Source organism: Oryzias melastigma, linkage group LG17 (assembly GCF_002922805.2).
Source record: "Oryzias melastigma strain HK-1 linkage group LG17, ASM292280v2, whole genome shotgun sequence".
NCBI classification, from domain to species: Eukaryota; Metazoa; Chordata; class Actinopteri; order Beloniformes; family Adrianichthyidae; genus Oryzias; species Oryzias melastigma.
This window is the reverse complement of record NC_050528.1, coordinates 1829193-1849946: the sequence shown is the minus strand read 5'-3', so window position 1 is coordinate 1849946 and position 20754 is coordinate 1829193. Positions and strand designations below refer to the sequence as shown.

The 20754-nt window shown below is 41.9% G+C and overlaps 1 protein-coding gene across 2 annotated transcripts in view; it reads right to left on the bottom strand.

Moving 5' to 3' along the window:
- The window catches only part of ptprma (protein tyrosine phosphatase receptor type Ma), a 126402-nt gene that overhangs the window by 63533 nt on the left and 42115 nt on the right, over positions 1-20754 (bottom strand). For both annotated transcript variants that reach the window (XM_024265102.2, XM_036216341.1), the window contains exons 3-7: positions 15385-15659; positions 12967-13045; positions 12358-12473; positions 11553-11727; positions 4798-5091 (exon numbers count right to left, since the gene is read on the bottom strand). In XM_024265102.2, the coding sequence (XP_024120870.2) occupies positions 4798-5091; positions 11553-11727; positions 12358-12473; positions 12967-13045; positions 15385-15659 (939 nt within the window). The remainder of the gene's footprint in view (positions 1-4797; positions 5092-11552; positions 11728-12357; positions 12474-12966; positions 13046-15384; positions 15660-20754) is intronic.

Below are 20754 nucleotides of genomic sequence, written 5' to 3'. Positions count from 1 at the left end.
TGAACTAGGATAGGGCAGTTTGAACTAGGATAGGGCAGTTTGAACTAGGATAGGGCAGTTTCAACTAGGATAGGGCAGTTTGAACTAGGATAGGGCAGTTTGAACTAGGATAGGGCAGTTTGAAAAAACAATGGGGGAATTCAGAGAACTTTAGGAGAGCTTGGGGAACATTATGACAGTTTTGAAAATGATCAAAAAGGATGTAATGCTGCAGTTGTTTTTGCCATTTTGGTTTTGACATTATTGATTTCTAATTTCCACATTAATTTTTCATCTATGATAACTCTTAAAGATTTGACTTCTTTTGTTCTTTTGATTAATATTATAGGTGTTTAATGTAGCCATCGTTTGTATTTCTATTACTAAATAACACAAACAATGATTTGTCACCATTTAACAGTAGTTTATTTCCGCTGAACCTCAATTGAATCTTTTCCAGCTCAGTCTGCTCCGTCTCTATCATGTTCAATATTGTCTCTTGTATAATAAAAGGTTGTGTCATCTACAGGTAAAATGCAATCTAATATTTTAGATTTTGAGTTTATATCATTTATATAGATAAATGATTTATGGTCAAGTGCTGATCCTTGTGGTACACCAGAAGTAAAACTGCATAATATTGATTTAATATTTGTACAGATTATTTTCAATCTTTCGGATAGCTAGCCATCCATTGCAGGGCCAGTCCTTTCATCTCTAAGTTTTTCAAGGAGAACTTTACCATTTGTGTCAAATGCTTTCTTGAACTATGAAGAAGCTAATGAGATGGTTCTTTTTGTCAGTTCTTCATGGTATCTTTTCCATCCATTAGTGTCATTGATGTGTAATGTTTATTTATGTATCTATTTTTCTGAAACGTTCTGTCTGTTGCATAAGATCTTTTCCCTCTTCAGGAATTGGTCCAGCCAAGCTTTAATTCATTCTTCTGATAATTTGGAGAATTGGGAAAGCAGGGATTTTGGCCTTTTTTAATCCCACATTATTTCTGTTACAGTAGAAGATGACAATAAAAACATTCAGTGCCCAGGGTTCCACTTATAAAACGTACACATCATTTCTATAAAAAGTTTATGTACACTGAGTAATCCGGCCAAAAATGAGACAAATATGGTGCACCGACGTCTCTAACTGTGTTATGACTTACGGAGCTTTTCTGAACATCTCATTGATTTTCTTTTATTCTTAGAATAGGCTCACGTTTTTGTTCCTTTCTGTTTGTTTGTTTTTACAATCAAAGCTAATCCTATTCCTATACCTGTAATACAGGTGAAATAAAAAATAGATAAAATATTCCACTTTCCTGGTTAAAACAATTTTAAATTTGGCAGAAAAAATTCCAACATGACTTCAACAGTTTTGCTTTGACTTCAGCTTCACCAGCAGCTTTACGCTGGACCTTCATTTTTTGCAGGACTGAAAATGACAAAACAGGATTCTAGATCAGGGGTCACCAACCTTTTTCAAACTGAGAGCTACTTCATGGGTACTCAGTCAAACGAAGGGCTACCATTTTGAAATAACACATTTGCTCAGTTGTCCTTTAGTTCTACATTATTAATAATGGATAAAGATACTCCTCTATGTGAAGACACTGATTTCTCACCATATTTATCAACAATCTAGAAAACAGAAATCAACATTCAGCACTTTATTAATCTCTGTAATTGTTATATTTTCAGATGATCTCTAACATTTAATGGGAAATGTCCCATTTTCAGTATGTTGTTCCATGTTTATCAACTATGAATTGTTAAAGAAAAATCAACTTACACATTTTAAACAAATCTAGTCATGTTTTGAACTAATGACCAAATCTGCAGCATTTTTAACAAAATGATTGATCTTTGAACTGGGGTAGGTCAGAGGTCATGTTATCTAAAGTTCATATATCATCAGCATATTTTTAAGACGTTTTATTTTTTAAATCTATGTAAATGCAAGTGTCACTAAAACAAAATAGCAAAAGAATAAAACTTAATTTTAGATGCAGCTCACAAGCGAGTTGTGCTATTTTTGGAAGAGACCTGCGGTACCTTGAGTGGTCCTTGAGGGCTACCTGGTCCCCTGGCACCACGTTGGTGACCCCTGCTCTACATGTTTTAAGGCAAGAAAACTCCTCTTTACACACTTTCTACACTTAATTCAGACACACATGAACATTTTCCGCTTTTCTCTCTTGTTTAACTCTATAGTTTCAACAATCGTAGAAAAAATAGAAAAGCATTAATCCAGGATAATAGAATGAAAACAAAAATCTGATCAGGATTGAAGATTTGGGTAAAAGTAACAACGTGAACATGTTCTGTTCACAGAAAAGATTAATCGACAAGCTCAACAGCCAATCAGAACACAGGGCTCTGTATAACAAAACACTGAAAAACTATACTGAAAAAAACCTGCAAACCATGAGGCTGCAAAAGGTGGACGGTGAGACAGTGAAGGAACTCTGTACTTTGTTGTAGAGCCCTTTTCTTTACATCTGTGTTTTCTAAAACTAGACTTGTTATAATGGAGGCTTGCTTCATGAATGTAACTCGTTCTGCTCTGTCCGCCATGCAGAAGGGTTCAGGAGTTGGCTCATTCCTGGTTCCCCTGTGTTTAATATCACTGTGTGCAGCAGAGTGTAAAACAGACAGATGAGACCAGGAGGGGACAGATGGAGAGAACTTATAGGTTGAGATGTGAAGCTGGCAAAGGCAGGATCTGAGCAGGTGTTTGGACCACACATGGACATCATGTGGAACCGCAAAGGCCAAAAGAGGGAGAGGAGGCACAAGACAGACTGTGTTTCCATCCACAGAGCCAGAGTGAAATGTTGTTTTGAGAATCACAGCAAAGGCTTTCCATGCAATCTGAGCAAACTTCACATGTGAGTCTTTAGTGGGAAGATTCTGCAGCAGCGAATGTCTTCAGATGAAGAAGCAGCAGAAAAGTGACTGTTTTAGGTTGGCCTATCTGCTCCCCCCATGTGGGCTGGAAGTGGTCCGTCTGTGTGAGGAAGCTTCTGTGTAATGTTGCTGAAATTTCAGGCCTCCTGCTGGGAACCAAGAGCACCTCTTCTAGCAGCACGGAGGATAATCACAACACAGACATGAAAGGTGAGGGGGGGGCTCAAAAAGGTTGATGTGTTCAGAAAAAGGCAACTAAAAACTAAACAGTCTGTGCTTCCTAGTGTTTGGTCAAAACAACAGCAATTGTGTTTGACTTTTGACAGCTGGTCTGGTTTGTATCTGTACGTAGTCTGTTAAAAAGTAAACATTATGTAAAAATACATTAAAAAATAATTAAAATAAATGTATTTGATCAATTAATGAAGAAATGGATCAAAGCTAAAAAAAAGACACCACCCCCCACCTCCCCCATCAGGTTTTTTTTCCTTTAGACGTGAAAGCATCATTGATGAAAGCAGCCACACATGTTAAGCCCCCTTAGTCCAAACATTACAGACTTAGCATCAGCACACACAAACACGGTCGTGTAGGGTTCTGTGACGGACAGATCTGATCCGATCAGATGTTGAAGACCGGAGGAGTCTCTATCCCTCTGTCCAGCAGTTTAACCACATGTTACGACTCCGGTCCTGCCTGCATGTGGCCCTCAGAGTCTTAACTGTTCAGTCAGGAACTCTACTGAGACCCCCTGCCCAGCAGAGGGTTAGACAAGATCAAGAGCTGCTTCCTCAAACACACTTCCGGAGGCAGAGCCATCAATCTCTCCGGCAGTGACTGGCAGGGTGGTATGGGGGCAGACCCCCCGAAACTGGGGCCCACTCTAAGGGCAGCTCAGTTACTCATTCATCCACATAAACCAGACTAAAAATGTATGAGTTTGTGACCTTCACAGGAAGAAAAAAGGGTCACAGAGCTGGAAGAAAATGTCTTGTTCTGATCAGCATCTTTCTGGACACAAACAGCATTAACCCGGGAAACTGCTGATCCCATCATGGCACCCCCTCCAGCGGGGGAATTTAGCTGGTTAATGTTGTGAGAAGGGCAATTTCTACCAAATAATCAGAACTTTTTCAAGTTTTTATCAAACTTTGAGTTTGACTTTCCACAGAACTGCTTAGTCTGAATCAGTGTAACTCACATGCTGATTACATTTAAATGTAGTTTGCTGGGTTAGAATATATGAGTTTATTTGGGATTAAATGAATTATTAAAACATTATTTTAATAGCACTTTACAACAGCTGCTGATCGATCAAAGTGTGTTTCATATCACTAATGTTTCAGAATCAGTAGACTGAAGCTCAACCAGCCACGTCTGACACTGTTTACGTTCTTAACCCTTGTGCTATTCTAGGCATGTTTACATTAAAAGTGGGTCATCTGGACCCCATAAGAGAGCACGAGGGTTACGAAGCATTTCAAAACTGGATTATATCACAACATGTCTACATTGAATCATATGAATTAGCTGCCTTTCCTTGTCCATTCTACGCCGCCCTTGGTGTCTTTTATATTCGTTTTTATGTCCCACTGTGTATTTTATCATTGTTATTAGTACTTTAACTGATTTTCTAACAAATGTATTTTTATTGCTTGTTTATGTTTTTTTATGAAAAATAGCTTTTGAGCTAATTCTTCTAATTTGCACTGTCCCTGTGAAATGAGCAAAATAAACAAATTAAATTAAACGCAGCCAGATGGATAAACACGCAGTACACATCTCAACCTGTGACAGTGTACGCTCAGTGGCAGGGTCACAACAGCAGAGCAGACCCACCAAAGTACCACCATGATTTTTGCTCACACTAATGCCGTTTGTTTCTGTCAGTAATTTGGAGTGGTCCTACCTGCACACTTAGTCCTGGCTCTCAGGGGCGGTCCAGGAGCTCCGGTGCCTCCCTCCAAAGGTCTGGTCAGCAGAACACTGATTTCATATTCAGTGTCAGGATCCAGGTGGCCAATCTTGTGGGTGGTCTTGTCTACGGGCTGCAGGTCATACATGGTCCCTGAGACAGTTCGGTACTCCACCTCCCTGTCAATTATTGGGCCATCCCCATTGATGGAATTGGCATTCAACTGGATCCAAAGATAGGTGGCTCCAATGGAAGTCAGCTGTGGGGGTGCAATGGGAACTGGGGGCTCTACAAAAATAAGAAAAAAAAGGGGAGGGGTTGTTAGTGGCACAATTCTTTTAAATTATTCCTGTAAACAATCGAAGCTCAGTTTAAACCGAGAAAACAGAAGGCGTATGGTAAATTCCAAAGGCTAAATGTAGCACCTTTCTGTCTTTATTAAAGGTCAAAATGCTCAACATTCCTTTTCATGCACAAACATTCACACTGATGGTGGCAGAGAAGTCCCACAAGACGCTAAATGGACCAACAGAGATGCTAACCTCTAATCAGAACACCAGAGACGCTAACAGATAACCGGAACACCAGGAGCAATGTGGGGTTCAGAGTCTTGACCAAGGACACTTTCACATAAGAGCAGGCTAAGTAGGAACAGAACCTGCAACCTTTCATCAGAGGTTAACCACTCTACCTTTCCACCACAAAACAAACAGTTTAACTTGGATGGATGGATTTGACAGTGACGATGTGCAGATGTAAGTAAGTCTTTACTTATATACCACTTTTTACAGAGGGTAACTCACAAAGTGCTTCACAAAAGCAAAAATATAAGACAAATAAAAAAAATACAAATTACATAAATACAGGGAACAGATAAAATACAATGGCAGACAGCAACTGAAGGGAAGGTAAAATTAAATTGAAATATCAGCTAAAACCTTTACTAAAAAGAAATAGACAATCAAACAGAGAGGATAGCTTGTAACAAATGTGTTCAATTGACTTTTAAAACACTCAACAGAGTCAATCTGATGCAGTGACAATGGGAGAACGTTCCAGAGTTTCGGGGCAACTGTCTGAAAGACAAGATCACCTCTGGTTTTAAATCGAGTTTTTGGAACAGTTCAAAGGTTCAAAACTTCAGGAGGTCAGAAAGATAGATCTGTCCATGCAAAGTTCTAAAGGCTAATCTTAAAATCCATTCTAAAACTAATAGGAAGGCAACATAAAGATGAAGGGAGAGGGGTGATGTGTGTACGTTTATTGGCTCCTGATAAAAGTCTTGTAGGAGAATTCTGAACCATTTGGAGGTGTTTCACAGATAAAAAAGGGTAAAAAGAGAATTACAGTAATCTAAGCGTGATAAAAGCATATATTATCCGGTCAAGGTCAGATTTAGATAAAAATATTTAATTTTATTTTAGCCACATTCCTTAAATGATAATAGCAATTTTTCACAAGCTTTCTTGTGTTGATCAAGTGTTGATCATGAGACATTGATTTGTCGAACCAGACACCAAGGTTCCTAACACTAGACTGAACAGCGGAGCACAGGGAAGTGAGGTATGTTTGGATTGAGGGAATTTTAGTGTCAGGGGCAAAAATCATGGTCTCCGTCTTTTGAGAGTTTAGAAGTAGGTGACTGTCAAGCAACCAGACTTTGATACTAACTAGACAACCAAACAGAGAGGATAGCTTGTAACAAATGTGTTCAGTGAATGAGCAATAGAGCTGGATGTCATCTGCATAGAAATGATAAGTAATGTGATTACATTTACTGATAAGTTTCCCTAGCTCAGGGGTCGGCAACCCGCGGCTCTGGACCCACATGTGGTCTTTAAGCGCTGCCTAGTGGCTCCCTGGTGGTTTTTCAAAAATGTTTGAAAATGAAAAAAAAATGCTGGAGGGAATTATATATAATATATATAATATTATATAAACATCCTTTATGTTTTCCAGTTGTTGTGAGATGAGTGTAGGTGCTTCCACGCCGGATGAGTCAGCGCGCAATCAAGCGCACACCCTCAATGAAAAGTCAATGCAAACATGCGCACACCAGAATTCATGGCTGTCTGGAGCGCACGTGAGCGCACGTTGCTACGCAGGTTTTTAAGTCGGGTCGCGAGCTCCACGTACAAATCGGCACGCATTGAGCGCGCTGAATCTTCAATCCGGTTCAAGATTTACATGCACAGTCGCAGCAGCTCAGAGCTGTGACCAATCAAGGAGCCGGATTCGGGAGCTGCTTGTGGGCGGAGTCTGCTTCAAAGCACAGAAGTGCCAAACGTGATCACGAAGGAGAAATGAATCATTACGGTTTGTGTCCGGTCGGGTTAATATGACACCAAGATGGACATTTAAAAGGACAGAGATGAGAAAACAAAAATCTTCAGAAAGATTTGGGGGATTTTCACAGTTTTTACTTTTTGCTCTGAGGTTCTCCCTGTTGTAGGTGGCAGAGAGGCGCTAATGAACTGTAAAAATATAATCGAAGAAGAATCTCCTCCCCGCCGCACACCGCACGCGTGCGTTCTTAAACGCGGTCTATGCGGGCTTATGAACGCACGCTCAGCAGGTGGTATCCACACAGGAGCAATGCTTTCACGCTCGCAGTAGCAGAGAGGAGAATCTTCTTCTACTGTTCATTAGCGCTTCATTAGGGAGAACCTCGGAGCAAAAGTAAAAGCGTTGAAAATCCCCCAAGTCTTTCTGAAGACTTTTGTTTTTTCAACTCTGTCCTTTTAAATGTCTGTCTTAAAAACTTGGGTAGCAAAGTGTGCTCTCGTGCGCTCCAGACTTGGAGGCCAAGAATTTTGGTGCGTTTATATTGACTATTCATTGAAAGTGTGCGCTTGATTGCAAGCCGACGCGGCCAGTGTGGAAGCACCGTAAAGGGGCACGTTACATTTTTGTTGTTTTTTCGAATCCTCAAAATAAAAATTACATCAAAAATTGGATTTCTTTATTGCATTTCGTTAATTTAATCAAAGTAATTAATTAAATTAATTGACTATTGACAGTAACTGTAATTCATTCATATTGTAGTGATGGTCGCCGGCACGCTGGCTTGATGTTGGTCTGGCAGCGCAAGGAATTGTGGGTTACCCGTTCTTTTTCCTGTCTGACTGGAATTGGATTTAAGTTTGGGTTTTCATCAATGTGTTTTGTTGTCTGACTGTTGAACATTTGTTGGCATTTATGATTTTGTCCTGTTATGTTTGAATTCTTCCTGCTCCTGGAGTGAGAATGAGGGAGAGACTGATGACCAACTCCTCTAGTTGTGCCGTCCAGGGTTGTCAAAATAAAAGCTTGTATGTTTGCAGTGAGATTACTAAGCTGTGATCAACTAGTTTGATGCTGCAACTTGTTTAAATTGCAATGAAACCAAACTTGGATCGTACAGACATGCGGTCGGATAAATGACCATTTAATCAGGGACGTTCAGGGAGTAACCCATTATCCATTAGTATTTGTAATCTATTAAGTTACATTGATAATGGGTTACTTTATAGATACATGCAGCTGACACAGGGGCCACCCACCCCCGCCCAGGAGGGGATACACCCAGGAGGAGCGAGGGTCCCGGAGGAGTGATGTCAGCAACCACTGATTAGACTTGATATCTCACCTTATATAGAATATCCAGCATCTCTACTTTCAATATCCTGACATTAAAGTTCCCAGACTCCTACTCTTCTCTTTCTTTCACCAACTGAAGTCAAGAAGGTAAACAGCATCAGTGGTTGTTGAGCGATCCAGTCAGAAAGTTCTGTTCACACATTAATGCCATCATTAACTTCTACTGACATTTCCATGAGGAAGAGGACCCGGACAAAACCGCACACAGGTGAACAGAAAAGCGAGTCCTTCTCAGCAGATGGTGACCTTACTCTGATCTCCTAACTCACAACCTGAAATCCCTGTAATCCAAGCTTCCAGTGTTGCTGACAAACATCACCTAAAGCGAACCAGCTAATCCATCAGGGATTTGAGACATAGCTGGACCCAGAACGGACGAGGCGACCCAAAACCTGCCTCAGCTCAATCTGATTGTTTTTATGATCAGCAATGTCGTTAAAAGAATAAAATTTTAGTCAGGCACCAGTTTGTTTATCCTTTCTCTAACAGAATGACATCAGAACGTTTATCTTTGCTCTTTTTAAACTTCAAATAAAAATATCTCAAGGTGAGGGTAAAAGAGCCAAAAAGAAAAACTGTTCAGCTTTTAAGAAACAATGCATGTAAACAATCTACCTGTCGGGTCTCAGCGAGCATCAGGATGCCATCATCAGATTTCATCATTTGAGAATGCACTCAGTCATGGCCTCCACATGAGAGATGAAGAGCAAACTCCACCACTGAACTAGACAAACATATCACTGTTCTAAATATATTTGAAGCAAAGCTAGCACTGTGTCTGCATCTCTTTTGATGTCAGTAATAGGCATTTCTGAAGCACAGCGGCCATATGGATGTATCCGTTTCTATAGATCCGTGATGCTTTGCTCTACATCCACAGCAGATGCATACAAGATTAACCATCACAAAAGGCAATAGTTTTGGAAGGAAAAATCCAACTGAACCCAAACTTTGAAGCTCTGCACATCTCAGGTCTTCTGAGCTGGCTGGAAATGGTGGCCGATGATTGTATGTGAGGGTCAATGAGCAGCTGTGGTCGTGACGGTGAGCAGACGGCTCACGGCCGGCTGCACAGGACCTGCTGCCAGAATGCAATCACACAAATGAATGACAAAATCACCAAAAACAGTGACTGCCATTCAATTTATGTACAAAGTCTAGCTTTTTGTCTCTGAGGTTTCAGTGAAAAGTTTGTCTTGAACAATTCGAGATCTAAAATGTCCTTAAACACAGATTCAGTTTTAAACTAGATGGACATCAAGTGTTTAATAGTCCTGGTAAATCTTCTGTCCGTCCTGGGATAGGATCTCTCCTTCATGTGGGAATCCCTAAGGTTTCTTCTTTTTTCCTGACTCAGTTTTTTAGGAGTTTTTCCTTAAAGGGGGGAGGGTCTAAGTGCAGGGATCACCAGTTTATTTAGTCTGTTTCGTTCTTAGCTATTGGTCATATTTTATGACAAATTTTCTGCATCTGTAAAATTTTGTTTGTGATATTTGGCTATATAAATAAAATTGAATTGAATTGTAAACCAGAAGCTGAAAGAGAGAAATATTGATGTTAGTTTCTTCAAAACTGCTTTAGGTGAGGGTCATCAGAACCACGCCGCATCACTCCAAAATGCAAACGTGCACATTTTTGTATTTCTCCTTCTCTGTTACACTTCATTGGCTGCTGAGGTGTCCGTGGCTGGTCCAGTTAACATCCAGAATGCCCCCTTTGCATGTTGCACTTTCCTAATTGGACTGATACAAGAGGAAGTAGGAGTCTGAGCGGCCAGCGTTCCAATTCTTTTGGTGGCTGTTCTCATTAGTGCTGACATGACTGCAAACTGGACATCCTGGAGCTGGTATCACAGCCTCAAGCGAGATGTTAGAGCTGAGTGAGAGCTCCAGGTGATTCTACCCAGGCTGCACTTGGAAGGAGAGTAATTATCCTCCTTTCAAAACCTCTGGCTGCACTGCAGGAGGGCTCATCAGATGGTGAGAATGGAAAAGAGGCTGTGCCAGTGCCAGCACTCTGGAAGAACATGAACTTTCAAAGAAGGGCATAAACCTGATGGAAGTCTGGCATTAAAGGCAGAACGGATTAACTGAGATAATCAAGCATTCACCATCTCTCTGTGGATGGAAACGTGGAGTATGATAACGAACAGCGGCAGGGGGGGGCAGCATCACAACGCAGCACCATCAAAACCCTACCATCACTTCTTGGCCCCAAAAGCAAATCATAGTTACTCCAATATATATTTAAGGATTTACAACCAAGGCACATTGTTAAGAAGAGTTGGCACTTGTTTTCTGTCCAGGTCCATGAGAGGAGTTCAACCCTTCAGGCTTCTGTGGTAAGACCTCGACTGTGCTTGAAACGACGACATCGTTTAGGTGTGAGGTTTGAATATCACTATCAAGAGTTCAAAGATTCAAATCCTGACATCTGAAATATTTATGACATTTTACTGGTTTGTCTTGCATTAAAGTATATCCAGCAAAAGCACTGCTGCTAGCAGAAATGTACTGAAGTGCAATGATTGTGCAGCAGAATTTATGCACAAGTTTCACACCAGGGAATTTGCTGCTTTCTTAGTGCAGTGTCTGGCCTGCCCCCCTCACATGACTGACAGTCCTGGATCTAGACAGGCAGGATTAAACCTATCAATCACATAAAGCTTGGAGACAAAAAATGAGGAAAAATAAAGCGAGGCAATAAATTCAATTGAGAGCACTGGGAGAAAATTGAGGTGAAGAAATATAGAAGGCTATTACCAGTCTATAGGGCTGAAGGAAGGAGAAGCCTTGCAGGATTTAGTTTCGGATGACTCCATAAATTCATATCAAATGACTGTAGGAGTGAAACATCAGTGAGGTTACTGTAAACCTGCAGCTTTTGCCACTGCCAGAGTTCAGGTGAAATTGTTCTTAGTCAAGGACAGCCTTTACATGAGAGCATTAAATCCTGAGGGGGACAGATCAACGTAAAACACTTGCCTCTCCAGTGTGACCTTAGAGGACATTTTCCTTTAAACACTTCTCCACTTTTCTTTATGCATGAAAACAACTCCAGGACCTTTTCTAAAAATACAGAGGTTTATGTTTGTTTGGAGAAATACCCACGCTTTATGGTCAGTTCCCCGTAATTGGACACTCCAACTCCTTTGTCTGAGTGTACAATGCAGCGGTAACGGCCAGAGTCGCCCTTGGTGGTGTTTTCCACATCGAAGGTGCCAATGAAGCGGCGGTTGTTCCAGGGTTTGGTGGCTTTCATGGGAGCCTCCCGTCCGCTGATGCCCTGTTAGAACAGAAACAGCCCATTCAGCTTTAATAAGCAAAGTGGCTTCACTGTGTTCCAGGACGGCGGGTCAGAGCAGCGCTGAATGTTTGAGTCCCAGCAGAGTTCAGGAAGACATGATTACACACCAGCACACACAGGGCCCCCCTCCCTCCCCAGCTGTCAGCTCCTGCAGCAGGCAGATGGGGGACAGTTGTTCACTAGAAATATTTCTTCATTACTGTCATCAAGGGACTTCACTTAATGTTTGTTTTCAAGCTCCTGTGCTAATGAGGACATGTTTGTTAAAATGATGGAGTACCTGGCAGAGACCCCCCCCCCACCCCACACACACACACGACCACCACCAACATGCTTCGCTGCAGAGCTGGCAGCGTTCGCACTGTCGTCTGTGTTCAGAGCCAAGTCCAGTTCAAATATTCACATGGAGACGACGGCATCTCTGTAGGTTACGGCTGAACAACAGTCCTCCGGTAAGCTCCAGTAAACCCAAACTTCAACTTTAAATACATGAAGACTATTACTGAGAAGTGATCATAAATATGTATACAAATGTGATGAAAGAACGCATGATAGTACATTCAAAAGCTATTTTGGACAGTGTTCAAAGAGGACTAAAATGTCTCTCACCTGAAGCCACAGGTGGAAGTTGTCCCTCTTCCGTCCATTCACAGTGCAGTGAAAAGATGCAGTCTGTCCAGCATTGACCTCCACTCCCTTTATGGTCAGGAAGTGAGGAGTGTTCACTACAAAATAGAAAAATGACATTTTGAAATGTACCTTTTCTTTCTTCTTCAGAAACACGCGTCTTATTCTTCCTATTGTTTGAGGGAATCCGAAGGCCTTTGAAGTGGTCATTAGTGGCTAACGAACTGCTCGTTTGGCTGCCAGGTTATAGAATAAATCACTTGATACAAGCATGCATTGATTAAGACTTTCAAAGTATGGGGATCTGAGTATGAAGCTTCTTGAAAGAACATGACTGCTGTCTAAAGAAAGAGTCAAAGCAGCTGCTCTGAAATGTTCAAAGACAGACTCAGCTCTCTCCAACATTAAGTCCCAGCATGCTTCAGCACATCAGCTCCATGTCTATAAACCGTCAGGGAGGTTTACACCTGGACTATACTGCTCTTTGAAGGCCTTTGTTAGACCAGGGCGCCTTGAACAATGACAGGAGTTGCAGAAAGGACACAGAAGGTTTACTGATATTCTTTTATGTCGAAAGAAAAATGGACTTACTGCACTGGTGGCCCTGGACCACAATGTCTTTGATGGCCAGCAAGCCACGCTGCCCTGAAGGTACGACTTCAAATACAATCTGAGGATAAAAAGACAGACTCATAACTCGGTGATGAATGCACGCCATTAAAAAGCACCTGAATGCAGCGACGTTTCTCCTCCAGGCTGAAGCTGGTGACACAGCTGCAGGCCACGGCCATTATTTCCACTCTATGTCACAGATGACAGGTGTTATGACAAACTAGTATCAAATTAGGTTCAAGACTTGAGACAATTAACACACAGTCTATAAAAAATGGAGACTGTGAGGGAAGAAGCAGCAGCTGTGAATTCTGTTGACTTGTGTTGTGACTTCAAGAGTACATGAAAGTATCCATAAATATCATTGTCAGTTCTGACAAACTACATTAGTGATTACTCTAAATGATGCTGACAAATACATGATCAGAAACTAAAGATAACACAAAACACTTGAGACCAAAAAGAAGAAATTGTGCAACGATATTTCTAATCATCTAAAAGCAAAGAGAATCTTCTGGAACTGAAACAATGAGAACGTACGGAAACACTAGACCCTATGCTATTGACCACAGTCTGCTGCAGCACAAAGCGTCCTGTGCTGGGAGAGGGTGTGTACCAGCAGAATGTCAGAGTGATAAAAATGGAAGAAGAATGCCAGTCTCTTCCCAAAGTCGGGTGTGGTGCAGAGACTCATTACAGACTGAACATGTTCGACATTCCTCCACTCCTGAAATAAACGCTTCGCTAGTAAACAACTGCTGTGTGTATGTCATAGATATAAATGTGTGCAAGTTTGGGTGTTTTCTTCGTGTGCGTGTCTGTGTGTGTGTCCTTGATGTATAAGTACTTGTTTGTGTGTGTGCCCCTTAGATATATATGTGTATGTGTGTTTGTGTGTGCACGTCTGTCTCCCAAAGATAGTGTATGTGCGTGCGTCTCTGTGTGGACGTGCGCGTCTGAATGTGTGTGTTTGTGCGCGTCTCGGTGTGTGTGCATGTGTGTGTTAACGGGCATGAACTTGCGCTGCAGTGGTATGTGGAGGGAAAGACGGTCTCCATTGTCATCAGGGAGGCAGGATGTCTAATTATAAATTTCCTTTTTTGTCTGCTGAAATATGAAAGTGTGAAAGTGCATGTCTTGGGTGCCAATTATGGCCTCATTACCGTCTAATTCAAAGGAAATTAAAAGGCCAAGCGCTCCACATATCGGCAGCAGACAAATGAACTGGCTCCGCCCATCTGGACCCGCGGGACAGAAATGGACAAATACATCTGGATCCAATGTACTTAGGGCATCCTTTGGGTAAGTACTGATTCTGATAGTGGATCCATGAATATCTTTATTAAGTAGTAGTAGTTGGACAGTCTGATGGGGTAATTATCGAAGGCAGAGGACCTGGATGTTGAATTAAAGCCTTACTGGATATTCAATCATTTCCATCAATCAGTCTTTTCTGTTGGTTGCTGTAAAATTTAAGATTCATGTACTTAATGTCATGTTGACGGATTGGGATTCCAAGCTCTGTTTTCTTTCCTGACTAATAGTTGCTAAGATATTTAACATTTTCAAAGTTATCAAACGTGTCACTCTGGACAGGGACTGCGTTTTAAGTGATGCAGAAAGTCCACTTGTAGAAGAAACAGATGTTTCTGTGAATTTCAGGCCAGTCGGCCATCTTTAGTAAAGACACAGAGAGATGTTGCAACGTTCCCTTACCTGCATCAATGACGCGTTCACTTGATGGTTTGATGTAATTTAGGAGCAAAACGACGTCACGAACATTCAGAGACGTGACTGAAGGAAGGATTCATCTAAACACCAAGCGGAGAACTGGAAGACCACACCTCTTCTCTCATTGTTCTTTTTAAAGGTGCTCACCATCCTGTCAGGGGGTGGGGGTTTCTTTTGCCCTCCCCCCTCAGCTGATTCTTTAGTTAACAAAGTTAACACAGAGCTGAAGATCAACACAATATGACCATAAAATAACACACAACGGACTCTGTCCTCTTGTGTGTGTGCTGGGTGGGGGGTGGGGGGTGTCCCTGAATCAATTCGTTTTTGGTGGACTCTTGGAACAATCCTGACAGAAACTAATAGGCCAGCATGTGTGAAATCGCCTCGCCCCAGCCAGCAGTCATGCATTGGAAAGTGAAAATGAGTTCTTAGTATTAGAAAAATAGACCCGGCTCAGATGGAAAGCAGAGAACAGATTACCATGGATACCAAGGCAACCAAATCAATAATCGTAGGTGTTATGAATGGGCCATTGTGTGATTGTTTAGTTCTTCTCAAATCATTTTTTTTGTCTTGTAGCAGCTATTTAAAAAGTTTTAATGACTTTTGGCTGCCTACAAATGCTGCTTCATCCCCTTCACGTTGAAAGCGTTGCTTTCTAACCTGGTAGAAGTTGGGCCAGTAGGTGCTGACGGCCAGCTCCACTTGTTCCCAGGAGCGAGAGGCTGGGCCTGATGCATTCCAGACAGGCATCCCGATGGGGCTGTTATTTTCTTTGATGTAGACGTTTAGGTGTCCGGGACGGCTGCCGTCTCGTCCTCCTATGTAGTAGTGGAAGGTAACGCAGTGAGTGTCATTCTCTCTCAGCTGAGGTGACAGCAGCAGGGCTCTCTGTCCTGCGAAGCGTCCCGACGTGTTCACCATGACGAAGGCCGGCTCTGAAAATGAGAAAAAGAAAATGTTTTTGTACAAAAAAGAATAATGAATAGCATATATTTAATTAAGCTTTTCTAGCTTCCTGTGCATCCACATTCACACACTGATGGTGGCTCCACTTCCGAACACTGGCGCCAACCTACAGCCAGCAGGAGCGTGGCCTTTAGTGCCGAGAGCAAAGACACTTCAACACATGGCTGGGGGGGCGGGGCAGGAGCCGAACACGCGATCGTCTGATCAGAGGTCGACCACTCTAATTATTTGGTTTGTGTGGTTGTTGTGATCAAAAACAGAACAACTTTTGTGTGTCATAAATATTTATAGGAAACTATCATAATTGGACGAGGAATGAAAACTGTTGTTTTTCAATGAACTCCTATGAGTTTATAAGCCTTTTTTATGTGAAACGTTAAACCCTGAACAGACTGAAACACAGTCCCTGTTGGATTTAATCAAAGTGTAAACAGCAGAGTCTGGAAATGCTGAAGTAACTATAATGTGTGTGTGTGTAGACAGGCCCCGCCCATTCTACTTTGTTACTTGGTCCTGGTTGTTTTATGATGTTGCTTCCCTCTGTTGCCATCTTCTTCTCTCTCCCCCATATATATATATATATATATATATATATATATATATATAAATAAATAAAACATAATCAATATAAATAAAGTTTAGCATTAAATACAACAGGGGTTTATACTCAATAAATCCCTGTTGTGACAGTAAAATCTGCCCAACACAAGAAGCTCTCAGCTGTTGGACAGGACAAGTAAAAAAAAAAAAAGGAAATGCTGAAGTATCCAGACTTTTCCCTAAAGGACTTAGGAAAGAAGAGGAATCTATGGAGTGTTATCGTTTGCCAGAAACAAACCATTGAGATTTTATCACCTAAATTCCACATTAAAGGTTAATCCAATATTCTCCCCTCTTGCCAATAAAACAAGTGCAAATGATGACATTGGCAAACGTTCAGGGGGAGGTGCAGAACACACAGTTGTCATCGCATTTCGCCTGGATTTTCAACAGTTTCTACAGCGCTGAGAGACAGCCAAACGACAGACTCATCTTTTGTTGGAAACGGTTTCATTTTGTGATCTGCTGGACTGCAGAGCTCATGAAGGGAAAGCAGCCTGTGAGCAGCAGCTCTATATGGCTGCAGCTTTGTCATCTGACTTGTGATGCTTGGCTATGATTTGTTCTTAAAACAGGCGGATAAAGTTGAGAGCAGAGCCTCTTCCAGAAGCCCATTTGTTCCATCCATGAGTGCAGCAGATCACTTGTCTTGTTTGTGCAGCTCTTGTCTCTGCCTTCACATAATGAGTGTGGAGCTCTGTCATGTTTACACAATGAAACAGCAGCTGAGGAAGAGGAAGAGCAGTGAGTCACCATGACACCAAGTCGCCCTCATCTGCTCCGTTTGTCAGGTTGAGAAAGCTGCTGTTTGTGTGGTTTGGGTCAATAGAAAGACCTGAAATGAGGAACAGAATCATCACATTTCTCATTTGTCTGCAGACTGGAACTTCCTCTGGACGCAAACTGAGCGATTCTTCACTAGACTGACAGTAATCTGAATTATGTGTTACTGCAACAGGAAGACTGAGTTATTCTGAGACAGTCACAGTTTTTTTACATCTTCCCAACACAGAAGGTCCCATCCTGGTTTTGTCCAGGGGAATACCAGCAGGTTTTCATAAGATCCTCTCAACAGTTCAGGTGTCAGAATGTTTGACATTTAATTAGGGTTGGGCACCGATTGGGTTTTAGGCGGTTCCGGTGCCAAACCGGTTCTTTGGTTTGGGTTCCTAATCTGTGCCAATTTTGGGACTTCAGTAATAAAAATAATGCCTACATCTTCCAAAATCAACACGTTTTCATTCCCAAGTCACACATTGACACATGGTTAACGTCAAAAATTGACGTTTTGAGTGTCGTCATTTTTTGACGTGCTGTTTGTTCCCATTAAATCAGAGCCCCACAACCTCCGAGCCTAAAACCGGTGACCCGCCACTCTCTCACTGCTCGCCGCCTGTCAAACATGTGATACTGGGGTTCTAATAGGTGTGCTTGAGATCACTTGCGCCTCGCCTGGATCATCGGTGAGAGCAGGCGGCTGCAGGCGGGGGCGGAGAGAAGGATCCTGAGATAAAGGCGACAGCGAGACTGAACGAGAACAGGAGGGTCGGGGGAGTTCCTCACATTGAATGAATTTTAAAACGCCTCTCCTCCTCTAGTACAATCTTTACTATTATGTTTTTCACATTCATTTTTAACAAGTGTCCGTGGACAATAGATGAAAAATAGCTGGTGGGTTAATTTATTGTTGTCCCAGAGAAATGAAAACATTTTAGATTAAAGTTAACCTTTAAAGGCAAAGCAATGCCTAACCACAGAGGATTTGAAATCGTGTTTATTTTACATCATAGACTGGTTGCAACATGTGCATCTTATTAGTGCATCTTAGCTCATCAGGAGGGGGTAGGTGTGTGCATGAGAGAGGAAAGAAAGAAAGAAAAAGGCAATACTTAGTACATTAGCATGCCGATAGCTGTCATTTTTGGAGTCCAAGAAAAACTAATAAATACAGTTTCTCTTAGAGAACTGAGACTGTTCTCAGTGAGAAGAACCTCACACGAAAAGCACTGACAATTGTCAAGGATGTTCACCACCCTGCACACAACCACTTCAGCCTCCTGCCCTCGGGGAGGGGGTACAGGAGCCTCTGCTCCCGCACCACCAGACTCAGCAATAGCTTCATTCATCAGGCTGTCAGGATGCTGAACTCCTTCCAAACTCTCCAACCACGTACCCACCACATGGCCCCTCCCCCCACATGAGCAGCGCTCAAAAACCCACATGAACCATAATACCTGCACTACATATCACTTTGAACCCCCCCATCTATTGTACATTGGTAAATGTATTGCCTGCTGTAGATTGAAAATCTGAAAATTACCTTCTCTATATTTTATTGGTTAATGTTGTAATTTGTCTTTTCTGGGAGAGCAGGAAACAAAATTTCTATTCATTGTATGTCAGCACATATGAAGGATCGGCAATAAAGTTGACTTTGACTTTGACTGGTTCTTTGGCTTCACATACTGCAGAGGCTCTGAGGGTCCGGACCGGGGGGGGTTACCCTGGATGAAGAGCAGCCTTCAGTCTGGAGGAGATCTCCATTGTCCTCTGACCACAGTTGGAGGACAGTGTCAGTGTCGGAGGACACTCGGCTGAGTAGGCGCCTTGCACCCGCCTCTTTCTCCGGAAATGTTCACGATGGCTGACATGTGACTGAAATGCAGCAGCGTTTGCAGCAGCTTCTTTTGGTTTCAGTAGAACCGCTTACATCATAACCGAACTTCAGTGCCTAACCTACATTTGATTGACATGTAAGAATGCTTGATACGACAACCTTCAAGCTATGCTGACCACAAAAGCATTTTAACATGACAATGTTGTTGTCAGAATATTGGGGTCAAACGAAGATGTTTCTCTGCAGGATCCTGTAAATGCTGTGGACCTCTGGAGCATTTTCTTCCTTGAGGGAAAAGCAGACTTTTTTACTCACATAAACACTAGTAGTATCAGCAGAGCTGTTGGGAGACACACTAACCAGGACACCGTAACTAATGTGGATTAAGTGTGTTAAGGACCCTTCAATACATGGGCAGGCAGAGCGGGAACCAAACCTGCAACCCTTCAATCAGAGGTGGTTTGCTCAGAAGCTGGAAGCTCTGAGTTCTTCTGCTGCTGGGAAATGATCCTCAAGTTCTTTGAATTCCAGGATAAATGTGTTGTTAATTTAACTACTGACAAAATGACAACTCAATGTTAAATAGCTCAGTGGTAAAATCTAGCTTCTTTTATCTGAGGCAGCTGGTGAAGGTGAAACCATTTTTATCTAAATGAAATTTTGAGACAGTAATCCATGCTTTTATCACATCCCGGCGGGATTACTGTAACTCTCTTTATTTTGGAGTTAGCCAGTTGTAGCATTCCACCCTTGGAAACAACTGTGATGACCTGTGCTGACCATTTGGCCAACTTTCATGTGGAATGCCTTTTTCAAGATAAAAGGGTCCCTCTTTCAGCAAGGAAGCCATAAAGTCGGCTGAAACTCCTACCTTCCCCTCGGATGCAAGTCATTAAACTGGGCCAGAACCCTGACTATTCTGCATTTGAAACTCTGGTTAACTTCAGCCGTCTACTTCAAAAGAATCTTGGTTCCAGCAGGCTGACCTCCTGGAGAGTCCAAGCATTCCCGACAGACACTATGAGTCCTTCGTTTGAAAAATGTGACCCTTCGTAACTTTTCTTATGTTTTAAATCACAGGGCTTTTGTTCATTGGATCTTACATGTAAAACATCTCTCCACAGCTCCAAAAGAAATGTCCTATTATTACATGTGTGTAATCAAACCTTTATTCCTAGCAGAAGAAGATTCCACAACTACTTTGAGGTTAAAATCCATGAATAATCATTGTGTAACCGTCAAAGCTTGGAGAAATGCTTTTCTGTGTTTATGTGGACTTTGGGAAGCATTTCATGTGCCCCAACAGGATTAATACACACATAGGGTTTTACAAACTTTTTGATAACTTTGTTTGTTAAAAAACCCTTTTTTGTTGTTAATTCAGCATTAAAACACACCAGAGACCAGAATAAAGTTACACCCCTGATATTTGCATAGACAGAGCTCATTGGGACATGCAAATTACCTCCAATCGTAAAACGCCTCAAATCCTCACGGATTGGGCGATTCTGGCCCTGCCTCTCAGTTTGAAAACCCTCGCGCGCAGGCCAGAAGCTCTCTCTTCTTCCTTTTTTGCTTCCCCTCTCAACACCTTCTTGGCTGCTGCTCAGACAGGCTCAACAACACGCCTTACAAGCCATGAGGCACAAGCCTGATAAGCCAGAACAGGAACAGGAACAGAACAGAAACATCTAAGTTCTTCTAGTCTTAAGATCACGTTTTTTTCGCGCGCTTTCTTCCTTTTCAACATTTTTGTCTTCCGTTTATTTCATAGACTGATTCCAACTTTTTACAATTTTTGATGCTTTTATTTTGAAACTGATTTTTAATGCTAGACCAGTCGATAA